Consider the following 17546-nt stretch of genomic DNA (forward strand, 5'->3'; position numbering starts at 1 on the left):
GATTTCAAGCTTCTCCTCGTACTGCTTTTACACATCAGCTCCGGTCAGTGGGTGTATACTGCGGGGGAGGAGCCAACTTTCTTATTTGCATAGTGTCACCTCCTAGTCCCAGCAGCATACACCCATGGTTTCCTGTGTCCCCCAATGAAGGCTCCAAGAAAGAGATTTTACGGTGAGTACCCAAAATCTACTTAATTCTGCAACATTTACTGTGTTTGACTGCATGGTTGTTTTCCAAAGACTAAATCATCACTATACCCGTACATGAACTCCCAGAGAGGTGTAATTTCCAAAATGTGGTCACTTGAGAGGGTTTCTGCTGTTCTGGCATTTAGATGCTTTGCTAACTGAGTGTGCAAACTATTGTAGGAAACTCTATGCTCCAAAAATCAAATGGCGCTCCTTCCCTCCCAAGCCATGCCTTGTTGCCAAACAGTACTGTACAGTCACATGTGGGGTATTGACACATTCAGGAGAAATTGTATCACACGTTAAGAGGCCTTTTTATTTACCTATTCCCCTTGTGAAAAGTTAACCTCATGAAAATGAAAAATTTGCGGTTAAAGCAATAATTTTGTGGTAAATATGGCATTTTTTCATTTTTACAGCTCAACATTATTAAATTCTGTGAAGCAAGTTCAAAGTGTTCACCAAACATCTAGATAAATTCCTTGAGTCCAGTTTCTAATGACCCCAAAATGGGGTAATTTGTGGGTGGATTCCACTGTTTAGGCACATCAGGGACTTTCCAAAAGCAACATGGCATCTGCTGTATATTCCAGACAATTGTTGCTCTTTAAAAATCAAATAGCATAACAATAAAATGTTTCAAAATTGCCACATTTTCAAATTTTTCGCCAAAGTTTCAATGTTTTCACAAATAACATTACCTTAAAGCAGATAAGAGGCTAAAACATAACCTTTAATATCAAAGTTATTAAAAAACCTATTTTAATAGGTCGAAGTAACCAAAAAGCATCTCCGGCCCCTAACATAAAATCTCAGGCATGAATTTCTCACCACATAGTAGTAACAGCTCAGAGATGCCACTAGTATAACAAACAAACAAAACAAACAAACAAAACAAAAAACTGTGTTTCCAAGTGCTAAAAGGACAGTGGTCCTATCTAGATACACAATATACATAAATCATACAGATTGTTGACAGCGGTCAACAGTTCAAATGCCCCCAAGTATATTAGTACTACAATTGTTATATACAAAATGGAATAATCTCACCGAATTGGTGGTATGCAGCGTGAATCAGTCACTCCCTCCTAGAGGTCTTGACGTTGCCATGGCGTCGCTGACACTATTCCTATTTTTCACTGGGAGATCAACATATACTGTCACCCCAAACTTCCACCCTAACAAGGGCAGACTACAGCTAGCTATTCTGGACCCCCTGTGCGCTCCCTAATAGCATCCCGACGCGTTTCGTCATTCCAGACTCATCAGGGGTTATCGGCCTACAAAGGGGCAGAGGTCCTGCATCCCAGCTCACAAACAATCTGTGGACCCAGATCAGCTAACATACTGGGTAAATAAACCCAAATAAACCAATCACCATTCACATCACATAACAGGACTCATCCGGTGACTAATGAATCCTCGCTTGTTTACTTACAAGTATTACAAAAGGCGGCAGCGGTGGTGAGAGATGTAATTAGCATGCTAATCGATCAAACACAGTATGGCTGTGGACCGCATGCTGAATGCGCTCCACAGATAGTAACACCCACCTAAGGTCACATGTTTTACTCTCAACTTCCAGGATGGGTCACATGACCGCGACGTCAGACATTCTGGAGATAGTGGTTCCATGTATACGGATCAGACCTGTCCACCCATTTTTGCCTCTGCTTGCTCATTGGTATTATTTGTTATATCTCAAAAATACTCAAATCTTACAAATGACCACAACTTCTCTAAAATCTCACTGTTGTGACTTCTAAATGGGGGAAAACAAAAGTGGGATTCATCCCTAAATTCCCATCAACTCATATAGGTTACATAAATTCATTATCGCAAGGTTATCACTGTACAAGGCTAACTAGTCAATTAAAGGGACTTTTAGATAAAGCTGGCAAACTGCAGATGTTCATTCAATCCCTGAGGTGAAAGAGTTCCCAGAGTAAAGGTGGTGCCACACACAGCGACAACGACGTCGCTGCTACGTCACCATTTTCTGTGACGTTGCAGCATCGTCGCTGTCGCTGTGTGTGACATCCAGCAATGACCTGGCCCCTGCTGTGAGGTCGCCGGTCGTTGCTGAATGTCCACCTTCATTTTTTGGTTGTCGCTCTCCCGCTGTGACGCACACATCGCTGTGTGTGACAGCGAGAGAGCGACAAAATGAAGTGAGCAGGGAGCAGGACCCGGCAGCTGCGGTAAGCTGTAACCAGGGTAAACATCGGGTAACCAAGGGAAGACCTTTCCCTGGTTACCCGATATTTACCTTCGTTACCAGCGTCCGCCCTCGCTGCCAGTGCCGTGCCGGCTCCCTGCTCTCTGCACATGTAGCTGCAGTACACATCGGGTAATTAACCCGATGTATACTGTAGCAAGGAGAGCAGGGAGCCAGCGCTAAGCAGTGTGTGCGGCTCCCTGCTCTCTGAAAATGTAGCTGCATTACACATCGGGTAATTAACCCGATGTGTACTGTAGCAAGGAGAGCAGGGAGCCAGCGCTGATCAGTGTGTGCGGCTCCCTGCTCTCTGCACATGTAGCTGCAGTACACATCGGGTAATTAACCCGATGTGTACTGTAGCTAGGAGTCCAGGGAGCCAGCGCTAAGCGCGGCTCCCTGCTCTCTGCACATGTAGCACAGCGTCGTTATGATCGCTGCTGCGTCTGCTGTGTTTGACAGCTAAGCAGCGATCATAACAGCGACTTACAAGGTCGCTGTTACGTCACAGAAAATGGTGACGTAACAGCGACGTCGCTGTCGCTATGTGTGAACCCAGCTTAAGGGGTACTTCTCACATAGCGAGATCGCTGCTGAGTCACGTTTTTTGTGATGCACCAGTGACCTCACTAGCTATCTCGCTGTGTGTGACACTGAGCAGCGATCTGGCCCCTGCTGTGAAATCGCTGCTTGTTACACACAGTGCTGGTTCATTTTTTTGACGTTGCTCTCCCGCTGTGAAGCACACATCGCTGTGTTTGACAGCGAGAGAGCAACGATCTGAATGTGCAGGGAGCAGGGAGCCGGCGTCTGGCAGCTGCGGACGCTGGTAACCAAGGTACACATCGGGTAACTAAGAGAAGCGCTTAGCTTGGTTACCCGATATTTACCTTGGTTACTAGTGTCTGCCGCTCTCAGGCTGCCAATGCCGACTCCCTGCACATGTAGCCAGAGTATACATCGGGTAAATAAGCGAAGCGCTTTGCTTATTAACCCGATCTGTACCCTGGCTACGAGTGCAGGGAGCCAGCGCTAAGCGGTGTGCGCTGGTAACCAAGGTAAATATCGGGTAACCAAGCAAAGCATTTTGCTTAGTTACCCGATTTTTACCTTAGTTACCAAGTGCAGCATCGCTTCCACGCATTGCTGGGGGCTGGTCACTGGTCGCTGGTGAGATCTGCCTGATTGACGCACCAGCGATCCTGACCAGGTCATATCGTGGTCGGAATCGCTGGTACGTCGTTTAGTGAGACGGTACCCTAAATATCCACTTTGTTTCCTTTTTTAGCACATATTTGTCCCACATACCTCCTCGTTTTTGTTTCGGGACCACATCAATGCCCATAAAGCGTATGACACCTGGATTCCCATCATGTTTATCCCAGATGTGCCTCGCCAATGGCTTGTCTTGTCTGTGCTCAATATCTCCCAAATGATCACCGATTATTCTCCTAAACTCCTGTATTGTTTTCCCCACAAACTCCAATCCACATATGCTTGTGGCCTTGTAAATCACCCCTTGGGTCCGACAATTCACAAAATGGTATATCTCAAAGTCTTTATTAGGGATATTGCTTCTAAAATGTTTCCCCACTTCCACGTAGGGGCAAGCCACACATTTGTGGCACCTATAGCAATCCTTTACTCCCTGGGTAAACCAATTTGCCCCCTAGGTCTTTCAAAGTGGCTGTGGACCAGTCTGTCTCCCAAAAATCTTCCCTTTTTGTATGTAATCAATGGGTATGGTGAAAGTAAGAGGCCAACATCTTTATCCATTAATAGGATAGACCAATAACGTTCAAGTATTTTGCGGACCCCAGGAGATCCATTGTTGCATGTGGTGATGAATCGAGTCATGTCATTATGGGCAGGGGATTTCTCTTCCTTTTTCTGAGCCAATAATTCAGTTCTTGGGACGCCTTTGGCCTCCTGATGCGCTTTTTGGATACCCCTCCTCAGGTGAAAGGGATGACTACTCTCCCATCTGAGGAGGGAATTTGTGGCAGTGGGCTTATGGAAGGTGGATGTGTGAAGACCCCATTATCATCCTTCTATATTAAAATATCCAGAAAGGGAAGAGATTTCTCCTCAATCACATGGGTGAATCTCAACCTGACATCATTGAAGTCAAGGCCCGTCACATAGTTTGGACAATTCAGTTTTAGAGCCGGTCCATACAACAAAAATGTAGTCTATCTAACGGACTCAGACCTCAAATTTTCCAGTGATGTCTTCCTTCCCCTCCCTAGAGATGTGTGTCTCCTCCCACCAGCCCAGTACCAAATTAGCATAAGAGGGAACACAAGGGCTCCCCATTGCTGTGCCCCTGAGCTGGTGGTAGAAACGGCCATCAAATTGAAAGGTATTCCTCTTAAGGCAAAACTCCATTAATCTTAGAACAAAGTTGTGTTCTTGATATTGTCGGCCACGAGTTTTTAGAAATATCCAACCACCTGTAATCCCTTGTGGTGTCCAGGTCTATACTTCCAAGGAACGCCTTAGAGGAGTTTACGGATATGCCATCCAGTTTACAAATTAGGTCGGGTGTGTCTTTAACAAAAGACTGCAAAGCTCAAACGGTTTTAAAATACGATCGAGATAGATCCCACAATTTTGTGTGAGACTCTCGATTCCCGACACAATAGGACTACCCCTCAATGGGTGTAGACACTTGTGTGTCTTTGGTAGACAGTAAAAAGTAGCCGTTACTGCATCTTTCTGAAACAGTCATATTCAGCCCTATTGATCACTTGGGTGGCCAGACCATCATCCAAAATACTTCTAAGTTCATCCAGATAGATACTCATGGGATTAGATGGAAGTTTCTCATAAACCATGGGATCTTTCAATAGGTCAGAACACATTTTCACAAAATCCTCCATATCCATAACAACCACATTGCCACCCTTGTAAGATAGTTTTATGACAATGTGGTTGTCAAGTTCTAATCATCTCAGGGCTTCCATTTCCAATCTAGATAATTATATTGGGTGTATTGTGACACTTGGGACAAGGTCTTTAATTCCCGTGTCACCAGTTCTTCAAAAATATCAATGGCCGATTTATCACCAAGAACCGGCGGGAATTTGGTACTCCTAATCTTCAGGTCCGTGAATGGTCCTTGGCCCTGAAGATTAGGATTAGCCATTCCAATACTCTCAAGTAACCAGACCTCAGATAGCAGATCAAGTGGAATATCCAGTGCCTGACACAATTTGTTATCCTGGCGTAGAAAATGCTTTCTCCATCTTATTTTGCGCAAAAACAGGTTGAGGTTTTTGACAGACTCAAATGGGTCATAATTAGAGGTGGGGACAAAGGAAAGGCCTTTTTTTAGGAGTTCCATTTCAGTCGTGTCTAGGATTTTTTTTTTTTTAGATAGATTGATCACCTGGACCTTGGTCATTTCTTGTATTGTTGTTGTCGACTCCTGAGTGGATATGGGTCTAAAATAGGACTCTGTGGAGTTGGATTTCCCCGCTCTCCAGATTTTGGTCCTTTTCTGCCTCTTCCTCTCCCTCTATTTCTATTACCTCTCGGTCGTCGATGGCCCTCACTGTCAGAGATATCGGTATCTGTCGAGTAAAATTCCACCTCGATTCCCTGGTTCTCTGTCTGGTTCCCACTTTATTGGTATGCTCTGTTGTCTTTAAAGTCGGCCACATCCCTTGTGTACTGTTTGTTTCCTAACCTTTAAGTGGTATTGAAACCGCTCCAGAGAATCCTTCAATTTATTCTCCTTGGAGACAAAGTCTGGCTCCCCAGAAAATGTCTTGGTTATCTCTACCAACTCTAAGGGGTACATTGCACGCTGCGACATCGCTAGCCGATGATAGTGATGACGAGCGCGATAGTCCCCGCCCCCGTCGCAGATGCAATATCTAGTGATAGCTGCCGTAGCGAACATTATCGCTACAGCAGCTTCACACGCACTTACCTGCCCTGCGACGTCGCTCTGGCCGGCGACCCGCCTCCTACCTAAGGGGGTGGGTCGTGCGGCGTCACAGCGACGTCACACAGAAGGCGACCAATAGAAGCGGAGGGGGCGGAGATGAGCGGGACGTAAACATCCCGCCCAACCCCTTCCTTCCTCATTGCAGGCGGGACGCAGGTAGGAGATGTTCCTCGCTCCTGCGGCTTCATACACAGCGATGTGTGCTGCCTCAGGAACGACGAACAACATCGTACGTGTCGCTGCAGAGATATTATGAAAATGACCGACACTACGCAGATCACCAATTTACGACGCTTTTGCAATCGTTTATCAGTGCTTCTGGGCTTTACACGTTGCAACGTCGTTACCGGCGCCGGATGTGCATCACTTTCAAAGTACCCCTACGTTTGTCATTCAGCTGTGAGAGAGTGGCCTTTTCCTCCTAAGGCATCAATTGCATAAGACGCAAATAGCTGTTCGTTGCCTCTCTCTCCCAGCTGGTCACAAAATTGGGGTTTCTGTATCTCGATCCTGCAGACAGGTGGATCCTTAGGCCACGTGGGACAATACTGGCTTTGATATAATTATCAAGGCTCTGCACTTCCCACCACTACACAATTTGATCTTTGTATAGCTGTTCCAAGTCCCTGAATGCTGCTCCATATGATGGTGTGTACTTTTTCTGGGTAAATTCGTAATCAGAGAAGACTTCTTTCGCTTCTGCCAACCACTGATCTGTATTGAGTCCCGTTGACAGAAAACCTACCATACCTTGCAGTTAATTAATATGAGACAGCACAATTAAATAATAATACTAATAATAATAGTAATAATAATAATAATAATAATAATAATAAAATAATAATAATATTCTTGAAAGTTATTGGTCTATCCTATTAACCCCTTCACCCCGGCACCTAAAACACCCTGATGACCCGGCCATTTTTTGCAATTCTGATCATTGTCACTTTGACAGGTTATAACTTTGGAACGCTTCAATGGATCCCGGCGATTCTGACTTTGTTTTCTCGTGACATATTGTATTTCATGATAGTGGTAAATGTAGGCCGATATTTTTTGTTTATTTGTGAAAATTTCGGAAATTTGGCGACAATTTAGAAAATTGTGCAATTTTCAAATTTGAAATTTTATGCCCATAAATCCGAGAGATATGTCACACGAAATAGTGGCTAACTAACATTTCCCACATGTGTACTTTACACCAGCGCAATTTTCGAAACAATTTTTTTTTCGTTAGGAAGTTACAAGGGGTCAAAGTTCATCAGCAATTTCTCATTTTTCCAACAGAATTTACAAAACCATTTTTTTTAGGGACCACATCATATTTGAAGTGACATTGAGTGGCCTAGGTGACAAAAAATACTTAAAACTGACACCATTCTAAAAACTGCATCCCTCACACTGCTCAAAACCACATCCAATAAGTTTATTAACCCTTTAGGTGCTTCACAGGAACCAAAGCAATGTGGAAGGAAAAAATTAAAATTTTACTTTTTTACACAAAATGTTTCTTTAGCCATTATATTTTGTATTTTCACAAGGGAGAAAAGAGAAAGTGCACCATACAATTTATTGTGCAATTTCTCCTGAGCACGCTGATACCTCATATGTGGTACAAATCAATTGTTTGAGCTCACGGCAGAGCTCGGAAGGTAAGGAGCGTCATTCGAATTTTTGAACGCAAAATTAGCTGGAATTATTAGCAGACGCCATGTTGGCTTTGAAGACCCCCTGATGTGCCTAAACAATGGAGCTCCCCCACAAGTGACCCTATTTTCGAAACTAGACCCCTCAAGGAATTTATATAGATGTTTGGTGAGCCCCTTAAGCCCCCAGGGGCTCCACAGAAGTTGATAATGTTGAGCCGTGAAAATATATATATATTTTTTTACCACAAAACTATTACTTGAACCAAGTAGCTTTTTTTCACAAGGGTAACAGGAACAAATGCACCATAAAACATATTGTGCCATTTCTCTTGAGTATGCTGATACCTTATATGTGGTGGAAAGTAATTATTTGGGCGCATGGTGGGGCTCAGAAGGGAAGGAGCGTCATTTGACAGCAATATTGGTTAGAATCATTAGCGGACGTCATGTTGCATTTGGAGACCTCTCTAAGGTACTTAAACAATGGAGCTCCCCCACAAGTGACCCTATTTTGGAAACTAGACCCCTCAAGGAATTTATCTAGATGTTTGGTGAGCCCCTTGAGCCCCCAGGGGCTCCACAGAAGTTGATAATGTTGAGCCATGAAAATATAATTTTTTTTTTTTTTTTACCACAAACATTTTGCTTCAACCAGATAGCTATTTTTTTTTACAAGCGTGACAGGAAAAAATACAAAATAAAATTTATTGTGCAATTTCTCCTGAGTATGCCGATACTTCGTATGTGGTGGAAAGTAAAACGGGCTTTACACGCTACGATATTTTTAGCAATTGCTAGCGATATCGTACGCAAAATCACCCGTCCCCGTCGTGCATGCGATATCGTGGGATCGCTGCGGCAGCGAACATTATCGCTACGGCAGCGTCACACGCACTTACCTGGTCGGCATCGTCGCTGTGACTGCCAAACAATCCCTCCCTCAAGGGGGAGGTGCGTTCGGCGTCACGGCGATGTCACCGCGATATCACTAAGCGGCCGGCCAATCAAAGCGGAGGGGCGGAGATGAGTGGGACGAACATCCCGCCCACCTCCTTCCTTCCTCATTGCGGGCGGACTCAGGTAAGGTGAGGTTCCTCGCTCCTGCGGTGTCACACACAACGATTTGTGCTGCCACAGGAACGAGGAACAACATCTTTAAACAACCATTAACAATTTTTGGTTTTAGGACGACCCCTCCATGGTGAACGATTTTCACCATTTTGGAGAACGTTTAAGGTCGTTGGTAAGTGTTACACGCTGCAATACCGTTAATGACGCCGGATGTGCGTCACTAACGACGTGACCCGACGATAAAACATTAACGATATCGTAGCGTGTAAAGCCCCCTTTATTGTTTGTTTGGGTGCACGGCAGGGCTTGGAAGAGAAGGAGCGTCATTTGACTTTTCAAATGCACAGATGCCAAGCAGTGATGTGCATCACTGATCGGCCGCTGCAGGATGCACGGACGGATGAAATACAAAAAGCGACGGTGATACAGAGGAAAAAAAAAGTCCCGCCAAAAATTGAGCATGGATGCAGATACGTTATGTGCATCACTGATCAGCACTTGGTGGGACACACGGATGGGTGAGGTGTAAAAATGGACAGGGGATACAGAAAAAAAAAAGTTATACTCACAGTACCCAGAGGATTAGTAGCAGGAGGATCACTGACCAAAGGAACTGCAGGAGGAATAGAAGGCAGCAAGTGGACAGCTTATTACTGGAGCAGCAGGCAGCAAGTTGGAGAGCTTTATGTGTGAGGACCCAGGAAGGACCCAGCAATGGAGGTAGATGTTATCGGACCAATGAAGTTCTCGTCCGACCCGTGACAGCAGGTAGGGGAAGGAGGAAGGGGCAGACCGGAGAAGAAGAGGCAGAAGAATGGGGACAGAATAGAGATTGCGGAGGGGGCAGATCGAGGGGGGCACATCAGCAGGGAGACACATCGGCAGTGCGCAGGGAGCATCATGGGAGCATGCAGGGGGAATCACGTGTGCATGCAATACTCACAGGGGAGCAGGAGTGGCGATCAGTAAGCGGCGGCAGTGTGGTACTACAAGAACCAGCCGGTGTACGGCGCAGACATGCTGGGGAAGGCTCCCCAGGCCAACACAAGCCTGAGGAGGGTGGTCACCCCCAGGTCAGACCGCCCCACTGAACACTGATTGGAGCGATTGCGCGTCATAGCATGATCGCTCCAATCAGTGCTGCAGGGGGTGGGAGGGCGCCATGTTTGATCTCCAGCTATGATCTGCTGCAGCACCTCATAACAGGATCTCACAGCATCGCACTAATTGACGCATTGTTTTAGCCGAAAACAGTGTGATCGATGTGGTTAGCGGTTCAGATTTGAACAGCCAATCACAACGATCGTTGATGGGGGGTGGCAATGCCACCGCCCCTGGAGTCAAACAAAGGTCCCCTGCTGTAAGAAACAGCAGGGGACATCATTTGGAAGCTATCGCCACGGCAATCAAATGAAATTTATGCAGTAAAGTTACGTCCCTGGTCGTTAAGTAACGTAAAAATAGGATAATAATAATAATTTTATTCATTTATATAGCTCTATTGATGCAGGATGCAACTTTTCTGTCCGTGGTTGTGAAGGAGTTAAGGTATAAAGATGTTGGCCTCTTACTTTCACCATACCCATTGATTACATACCAAAAGGGAAGATCTTTGGGAGACAGACTGGTCCACAGCCACTTTGAAAGACCTAGGGGGACAAATTGGTTTACCCAGGGAGTAAAGGATTGCTATAGGTGCCCCACATGTGTGGCTTGCCCCTACGTGGAAGTGGGGAAACAATTTAGAAGCAATGTCCCTAATAAAGACTTTGAGATATACCATTTTGTGAATTGTCGGACCCAAGGGGTGATTTACAAGGCCACAAGCATATGTGGATTGGAATATGTGGGGAAAACAATACGGGAGTTTAGGAGAATAATCGGTGATCACTTGGGAGATATTGAACACAGAAGAGACAAGCCATTGGCGAGGCACATCTGGGATAAACATGGTAGGAATCCAGGTGTCATACGCTTTATGGGCATTGATGTGGTCCCGAAACAAAAACGAGGAGGTATGTGGGACAAAAAAGTGCTACAAACGGAAACAAAGTGGATATTTACTCTGGGGACTCTTTCACCTCAGGGATTGAATGAACATGTGCAGTTTGCCAGCTTTATCTAAAAGTCCTTTTAATTGATTAGTTAGCCTTGTACAGTGATAACCTTGCGATAATGAATTTATGTAACCTACCGTATTTTTCGGACCATAAGACGCACTTTTTTTCTTCCAAATGTTGGGCTAAAGTGGGGGGTGCGTCTTATGGTCTGAATGTGGCTGCGGGGAATGAGGGTGCTGCGGTGCAACGGGTCATCGGGGGCACGAGCAGGCTGCAGCAGCGCCTGCCGTGACCACGTGGACCCGTTCATTAGATATGCACGCCCATCCTCCCGCCCATCATCTCTCAGCGCTGAAGTCAGCGCTGACAGGTGGGCGGGGGGATGAGTGGGGTGGTGCGCGCATAATTAACAGCCGGCCCGCATGATCACCCCTGGCAACTACAGCCTGGAGTAATCATGTGCGGCTATATTCACTGCCCCCGTGCATGATTATCGGCGCGGGGTGCAGTGAATCAGTGTACTCACCCGTTACCGTGTGTGGAGCCGTCCCCCTGCAGCATCGCGATGTCTTCCTGTCTGTGCCGGTAAGCTGATCTGTGTAGAGAGCGGTGAGCACAGCGATGAAATCATCGCTGTGCGCGCCGCTAGTGTCCACACAGATCAGCTGATCGGCAAAGACAGGAAGACATCGCGATGCTGCAGACAATGGTGACGGCTCCACTCAGCGGCGCTGCAGCTGAGACAGAGAGGAAGATGATGCTGCAGGGAGTGAGGAAAAGTGAGTATAAACGTTTAGTATTTTTTTCTGTGTCACAGGATACAGGCCATATACCAGGATGGGGGTATATTATGAGCAGGATGGGGGTATATGAGCAGGATGGATGGGGGTATATGAGCAGGATGGGGGTATATAGCAGGATGGATGGGGGCATATAGCAGGATGGATGGGGGTATATGAGCAGGATAGATGGGGGTATATGATCAGGATGGGGTATATGACCAGGATGGAGGTATATAGCAGGATGGGGGTATATGAGCAGGATGGATGGGGTATATGAGCAGGATGGGGGTATATGAGCAGGATGGATGGGGGTATATGAGCAGGATGGGGATATATGAGCAGGATGGGGGTATATGAGCAGGATGGATGGGGGTATATGAGCAGGATGGGGGTACATGAGCAGGATCATGTACAAGGCAGGAGGATTGTTACCAGAATGGGTTACCTTAGTAGAGAATTTGGGGACATTACCCCCATAATAGTGTCAGCAGCAGATCCTCGCCCCATAACAGTGTGTCATGATCACATTTTTTGGTTAAAATTTTATTTTCCTCCTCTAAAACCAGGGTGCGTCTTATGGTCAGGTGCGTCTTATAGTCCGAAAAATACGGTATATGAGTTGATGGGAATTTAGGGATGAATCCCATTTTGTTTTCCCCCATTTTGAAGTCACAACAGTGAGATTTTAGAGAAGTTATGGTCATTTGTAAGATTTGAGTATTTTTGAGATATAACAAATAATACCAATGAACAAGAATAGGCAAAAATTGGTGTACAGGCCTGATCCATATACATGGAACCTTTTCTTGTTTATGACCTTTTGGTGGTAACAATGAGAAAAGTTACATGGTATTTGAAAATTAATTATTTGTGATAATTTGGATCTATGATTATGTGCGGTAAGTGACCGTATCCTGGGATAATTATATGCTCCTTTTCTCTATTATAGTGTCTGAGTTTACATTGGGCTAATATATTATTGAATTGGTGTATAATCCGGGTTATACAGAATGGGGGTTTGAACTCTGACCCGTTTGGGTTATTGTTCTGTGTCCCTTCTGACTATTGTTCAGCGCCACTAAGCTGTACTCTCCCTGCTGGTTGAATTGAGTCCGCTTATATAGGCGCGACATAGTCCTTATGCATGCACTCTCTATGAATGTGTGCCCTCCATGGACTGAGGTGCCTGTGGAGCGCAAAGTGTTTGTTTTTCACTGGAGAGGCATATACCACGCCGTCTGAATGATGACACAGTTAGTGTCATGAAGTGGGCGGAGTCCTATCATGTGGCCCATCCCGGAAGTTGAGAGTAAAACATGTGACCTTAGGTGGGTGTTACTATCTGTGGAGCGCATTCAGCATGCGGTCCACAGCCATACTGTGTTTGATCGATTAGCATGCTAATTACATCTCCTCCCCAACGCCGCCGCCTTTTGTCATACTTGTAAGTAAACAAGCGAGGATTCATTAGTCACCAGATGAGTCCTGTTATGTGATGTGAATGGTGATTGGATTATTTGGGTTTATTTACCCCGTATGTTAGCTGATCTGGGTCCACAGATTGTTTGTGAGCTGGGATGCAGGACCTCTGCCCCTTTGTAGGCCGATAACCCCTGATGAGTCTGGAATGATAAAACGCGTTGGGATGCTATTAGGAAGTGCACAGGGGGTCCAGAATAGCTAGCTGTAGTCTGCCCTTGTTAGGGTGGAAGTTTGGGGTGACAGTATATGTTGATCTCCCAGTGAGAAATAGGGTCAGTGACGCCATGGCAACGTCAAGACCTCTAGGAGGGAGAGACTGATTCACCTTGCATACCACCAATTCGGTGAGATTATTCCATTTTGTATATATCAATTGTAGTACTACTTTACTTGGGGGCATTTGAACTGTTGACCGCTGTCAACAATCTGTATGATTTATGTATATTGTGTTTTTCTATTTTGTTGTGTATCTAGATAGGACCACTGTCCTTTTAGCACTTTGAAACACAGTTTTTTGTTTTGTCTGTTTGTTTTGTTTGTTATACTAGTGGCATCTCTGAGCTGTTACTACTATGTGGTGAGAAATTCATGCCTGAGATTTTATGTTAAAACAGAAGTTCCAGGCGGCACACAATCCTTCAAGGTGCACGTGTCCAAGGAAGGCATCCACAGTATAATTAATGAGATTTTATGTTAGGGGCCGGAGATGCTTTTTGGTTACTTCGACCTATTAAAATAGGTTTTTTAATAACTTTGATATTAGGCTACTTTCACACATCCGGTTTGAGCCCTGCGGCTCAATCCGGCTGTGAAAACTATGCAACGGATGCGGCGAAAACACCGCATCCTTTGCATAAGTTTTTACATGCGTCCCGCCCGGTTTTTTCCGGTTGCGGCATGCTACTGAGCATGCGCAGTGGAAAAAACCGCATGCGGCGACCGGATGCGTTTTTTTCCGCATCGCGCCGCATCCGGCCTCCATAGGTATGCATTGAAAAATGCGCCGCAGCGGCCGGATGCGGCGCGATGCGGTGTTTTTTGCCGGAGCAAAAAACGTTGCAGGGGACGTTCGATCCGTCCGCCGCATCGGCTAAATCTGCCGCATGCGGCCAAAACCGGACCGAACGCAAGCCCCTGCGGCACAATACGGCACTAATGTAAGTCTATGCAAAAAAAAACGCCACCGGCGTTACAAAAGCCGGTGGCGGTTTTTCTGCAGAACGCCGTATTGTGCCGCAGAACAAAAATCCGGATGTGTGAAAGCACCCTTAAAGGTTATGTTTTAGCCTCTTATCTGCTTTAAGGTATCCAATCCAAATGGCATTATTATTTAATTGTGCTGTCTCACATAAATTTACCACTAACATGAAGTACAATATGCCATGAAAAAATATTCTCGGAATCACTGGGATCAGTTGAAGCGTTCGAGAGGTATAGCCTATAAAGTGACACTGGTCACAATTAAGGTTAAATAGTTTTCTTAGAATCTGGTTCCTCTTCTACATCTGTCACCACATCCTCCGTGCACCTAATTGCACTTGGTAACTGTACTTAGATACTGGCAGTTGACATGCAGCTTTATATCATAACCTATATTTATTATAATGGTGGCTGGACCATACACATTTCAGACACATGCACAACCACGTTCTCTATTTTGTCACTCCTCCATTTCCTTATAGATTATAATCTTGAAAGCAGGGGCATGATCCCTGAATGCGTTACTCTGTAATGTCTCTATTGTCTTTAAATGTCCCCCTCAATTGTATAGTGTTGTTGCTATATAAATAAAATTATAATAAAGAAAAAGGAGAAGAATGCTTTGTCCTATGCCCAAATTAATTTTTTCCCTTGTGCTTTGTTGACTTCTGAATGTTTTTCAATTTCTTGTTTTTCTGGTTAAGTACTTTTTCACAAATAATATGATGCATCCAATTAATAAATATGTTATAAATATAGTTTCTACAAAATTAGGATTCTTCAGTTCGTACTTATAAGATTTGTGTTTCTTTTTATTTTACACCTCCTATTTAGTTGAGTATCTGGAAAGTTAGCAATGAGTAATTCTCTGTTGGATAGTGAACAAAAAGTGTCATACCGGCGCCTTGAATCTGCTGCACAGAAGTTTGCAAAGGTGGTTATACCAACAGATTTGGAAAGATTGAAGAACCACCAGATAAATATTGAAAAGGTTAGTTTCAGTACCTGTTTTACGCATTCTGCGTTTTCTGAATGACAATGTTGTGTAACAGAGATTAATCACATTTTACACAAGCTAAGTGCACACCTTTAGTGTACTATTGTCTGCCTCTATTAATCAAATATTGTAATTCTGCATCACTGTGAAGGCTGAGGGGGAAAAAAGTGCAACAGGGTCTTACCTTGTTGCTGATCTGCTTTGAATTATGCATCACTCACACATCTATGTTTTGCGGCCAATACTGGTAGTAATACACAGAATGCCCACTTGTTTCCTTATGTGAATTTAACAAATTCGAACAGTAGATCTGTGGAGAGTCTGAGCATTAAGCCAGCTTTACACCTTACAATTAGGTATGCGATCTCGTATGCGATGTGACACGCCCAGGTCGCATTTGCGATTGAATGAGATCGCACGTAGGTCGTTCATTTGCTGTCACACGTGCGTTAGTAGTCTATGTTAAATTGATAAATTTTGTGTGCGATCCTTTAGATCATGTGTTCTGTGACGTATGCATTGGGCACCTTTTTTTTTTTTTTTATTTATTGACTTGCCAAGCGTGTGTAATGTAGAGATGCGTTTTTACTATGTCAGCTCTGCTACATGGCCGCTGACAGCAGTAATAGACAGCCATGTAGCAGCGGTGAATGTTAGTTCACAGCAGACACAGACAGAGCCGCACTGTCAGAATGAACTCGGGTGAACCTCACCCGACTTCATTGTCATGCTGTGGCTCTGTCTGTGTCGCGTCCCAATTAGCGGTCACCTGTGAAGGACTCACCGGTGACCGCTAATCTCCTGAGTAACTGAATTGAGCAGCCCTCTCTCATACTCACCGATCCCCGATCCCCGGCGCTGCACGGCATTCACACTGCTCCGGCGGCTTTTACTATTTTGAAAAAGCCGGCCGCCCATTAAACAATCTCATATTCCCTGCTTTCCCCGCCCACCGGCGCCTATGATTGGTTACAGTGAGACACGCCCCCACGCTGAGTGACAGGTGTCACACTGCACCCAATCACAGCAGCCGGTGGGCGTGTCTATACTGTGTAGTGAAATAAATAATTAAATAATTAAAACAAACGGCGTGCGGTCCCCCCCAATTTTAAAACCAGCCAGATAAAGCCATACGGCTGAAGCCTGGTATTCTCAGGATGGGGAGCTCCACGTTATGGGGAGCCCCCAGCCTAACAATATCAGCCAACAGCCACCCAGAATTGCCGCATACATTAGATGCGACAGTTCTGGGACTGTACCCGGCTCTTCCCGATTTGCCCTGGTGCGTTGGCAAATCGAGGTAATAAGGAGTTATTGGCAGCCCATAGCTGCCAATAAGTCCTAGATTAATCATGTCAAGCGTCTATGAGACACCTTCCATGATTAATCTGTAAATTACAGTAAATAAACACACACACCCGAAAAAATCCTTTATTAGAAATAAAAAACACAAACACATTCCCTGGTTCACCACTTTAATCAGCCCCAAAAAGCCCTCCATGTCCGGCGTACTCCAGGATGATGCAGCGTCGCTTCCAGCGCTGCTGCATGGAGGTGACCGGAGCTGCAGAATACACCGCCGCTCCGGTCACCTCCACACAGCAAATGAAGACAGCCGTGCGATCAGCTGAGCTGTCAGTGAGGTTACCCGCTGTCACTGGATCCAGCGGTGGATGCAGCGGTGGCCGCGGGTAACCACAGTGACAGCTCAGCTGATCGCGCTACTCACCGCTGCTCCTCTCACCTCCACGCAGCAACTGAGGTGAGTAGCGCGATCAGCTGAGCTGTCACTGTGGTTACCCGCGGCCACCGCTGCATCCACCGCTGGATCCAGTGACAGCGGGTAACCTCACTGACAGCTCAGCTGATCGCGCGGCTGTCTTCATTAGCTGCATGGAGGTGACCGGAGCGGCTGTGTCTGCTGCAGCTCCGGTCACCTCCAT

General features: G+C 45.5%; 1 protein-coding gene across 2 annotated transcripts in view; it reads left to right on the plus strand.

Moving 5' to 3' along the window:
* Positions 1-17546, plus strand: part of STX17 (syntaxin 17) — a 241054-nt gene that overhangs the window by 43742 nt on the left and 179766 nt on the right. For both annotated transcript variants that reach the window (XM_075314960.1, XM_075314961.1), the window contains exon 2: positions 15441-15597. In XM_075314960.1, the coding sequence (XP_075171075.1) occupies positions 15463-15597 (135 nt within the window). In that variant the 5' untranslated portion in view covers positions 15441-15462. The remainder of the gene's footprint in view (positions 1-15440; positions 15598-17546) is intronic.

The sequence above is a fragment of the Anomaloglossus baeobatrachus genome, chromosome 6 (genome assembly GCF_048569485.1).
Source record: "Anomaloglossus baeobatrachus isolate aAnoBae1 chromosome 6, aAnoBae1.hap1, whole genome shotgun sequence".
NCBI lineage: Eukaryota > Metazoa > Chordata > Amphibia > Anura > Aromobatidae > Anomaloglossus > Anomaloglossus baeobatrachus.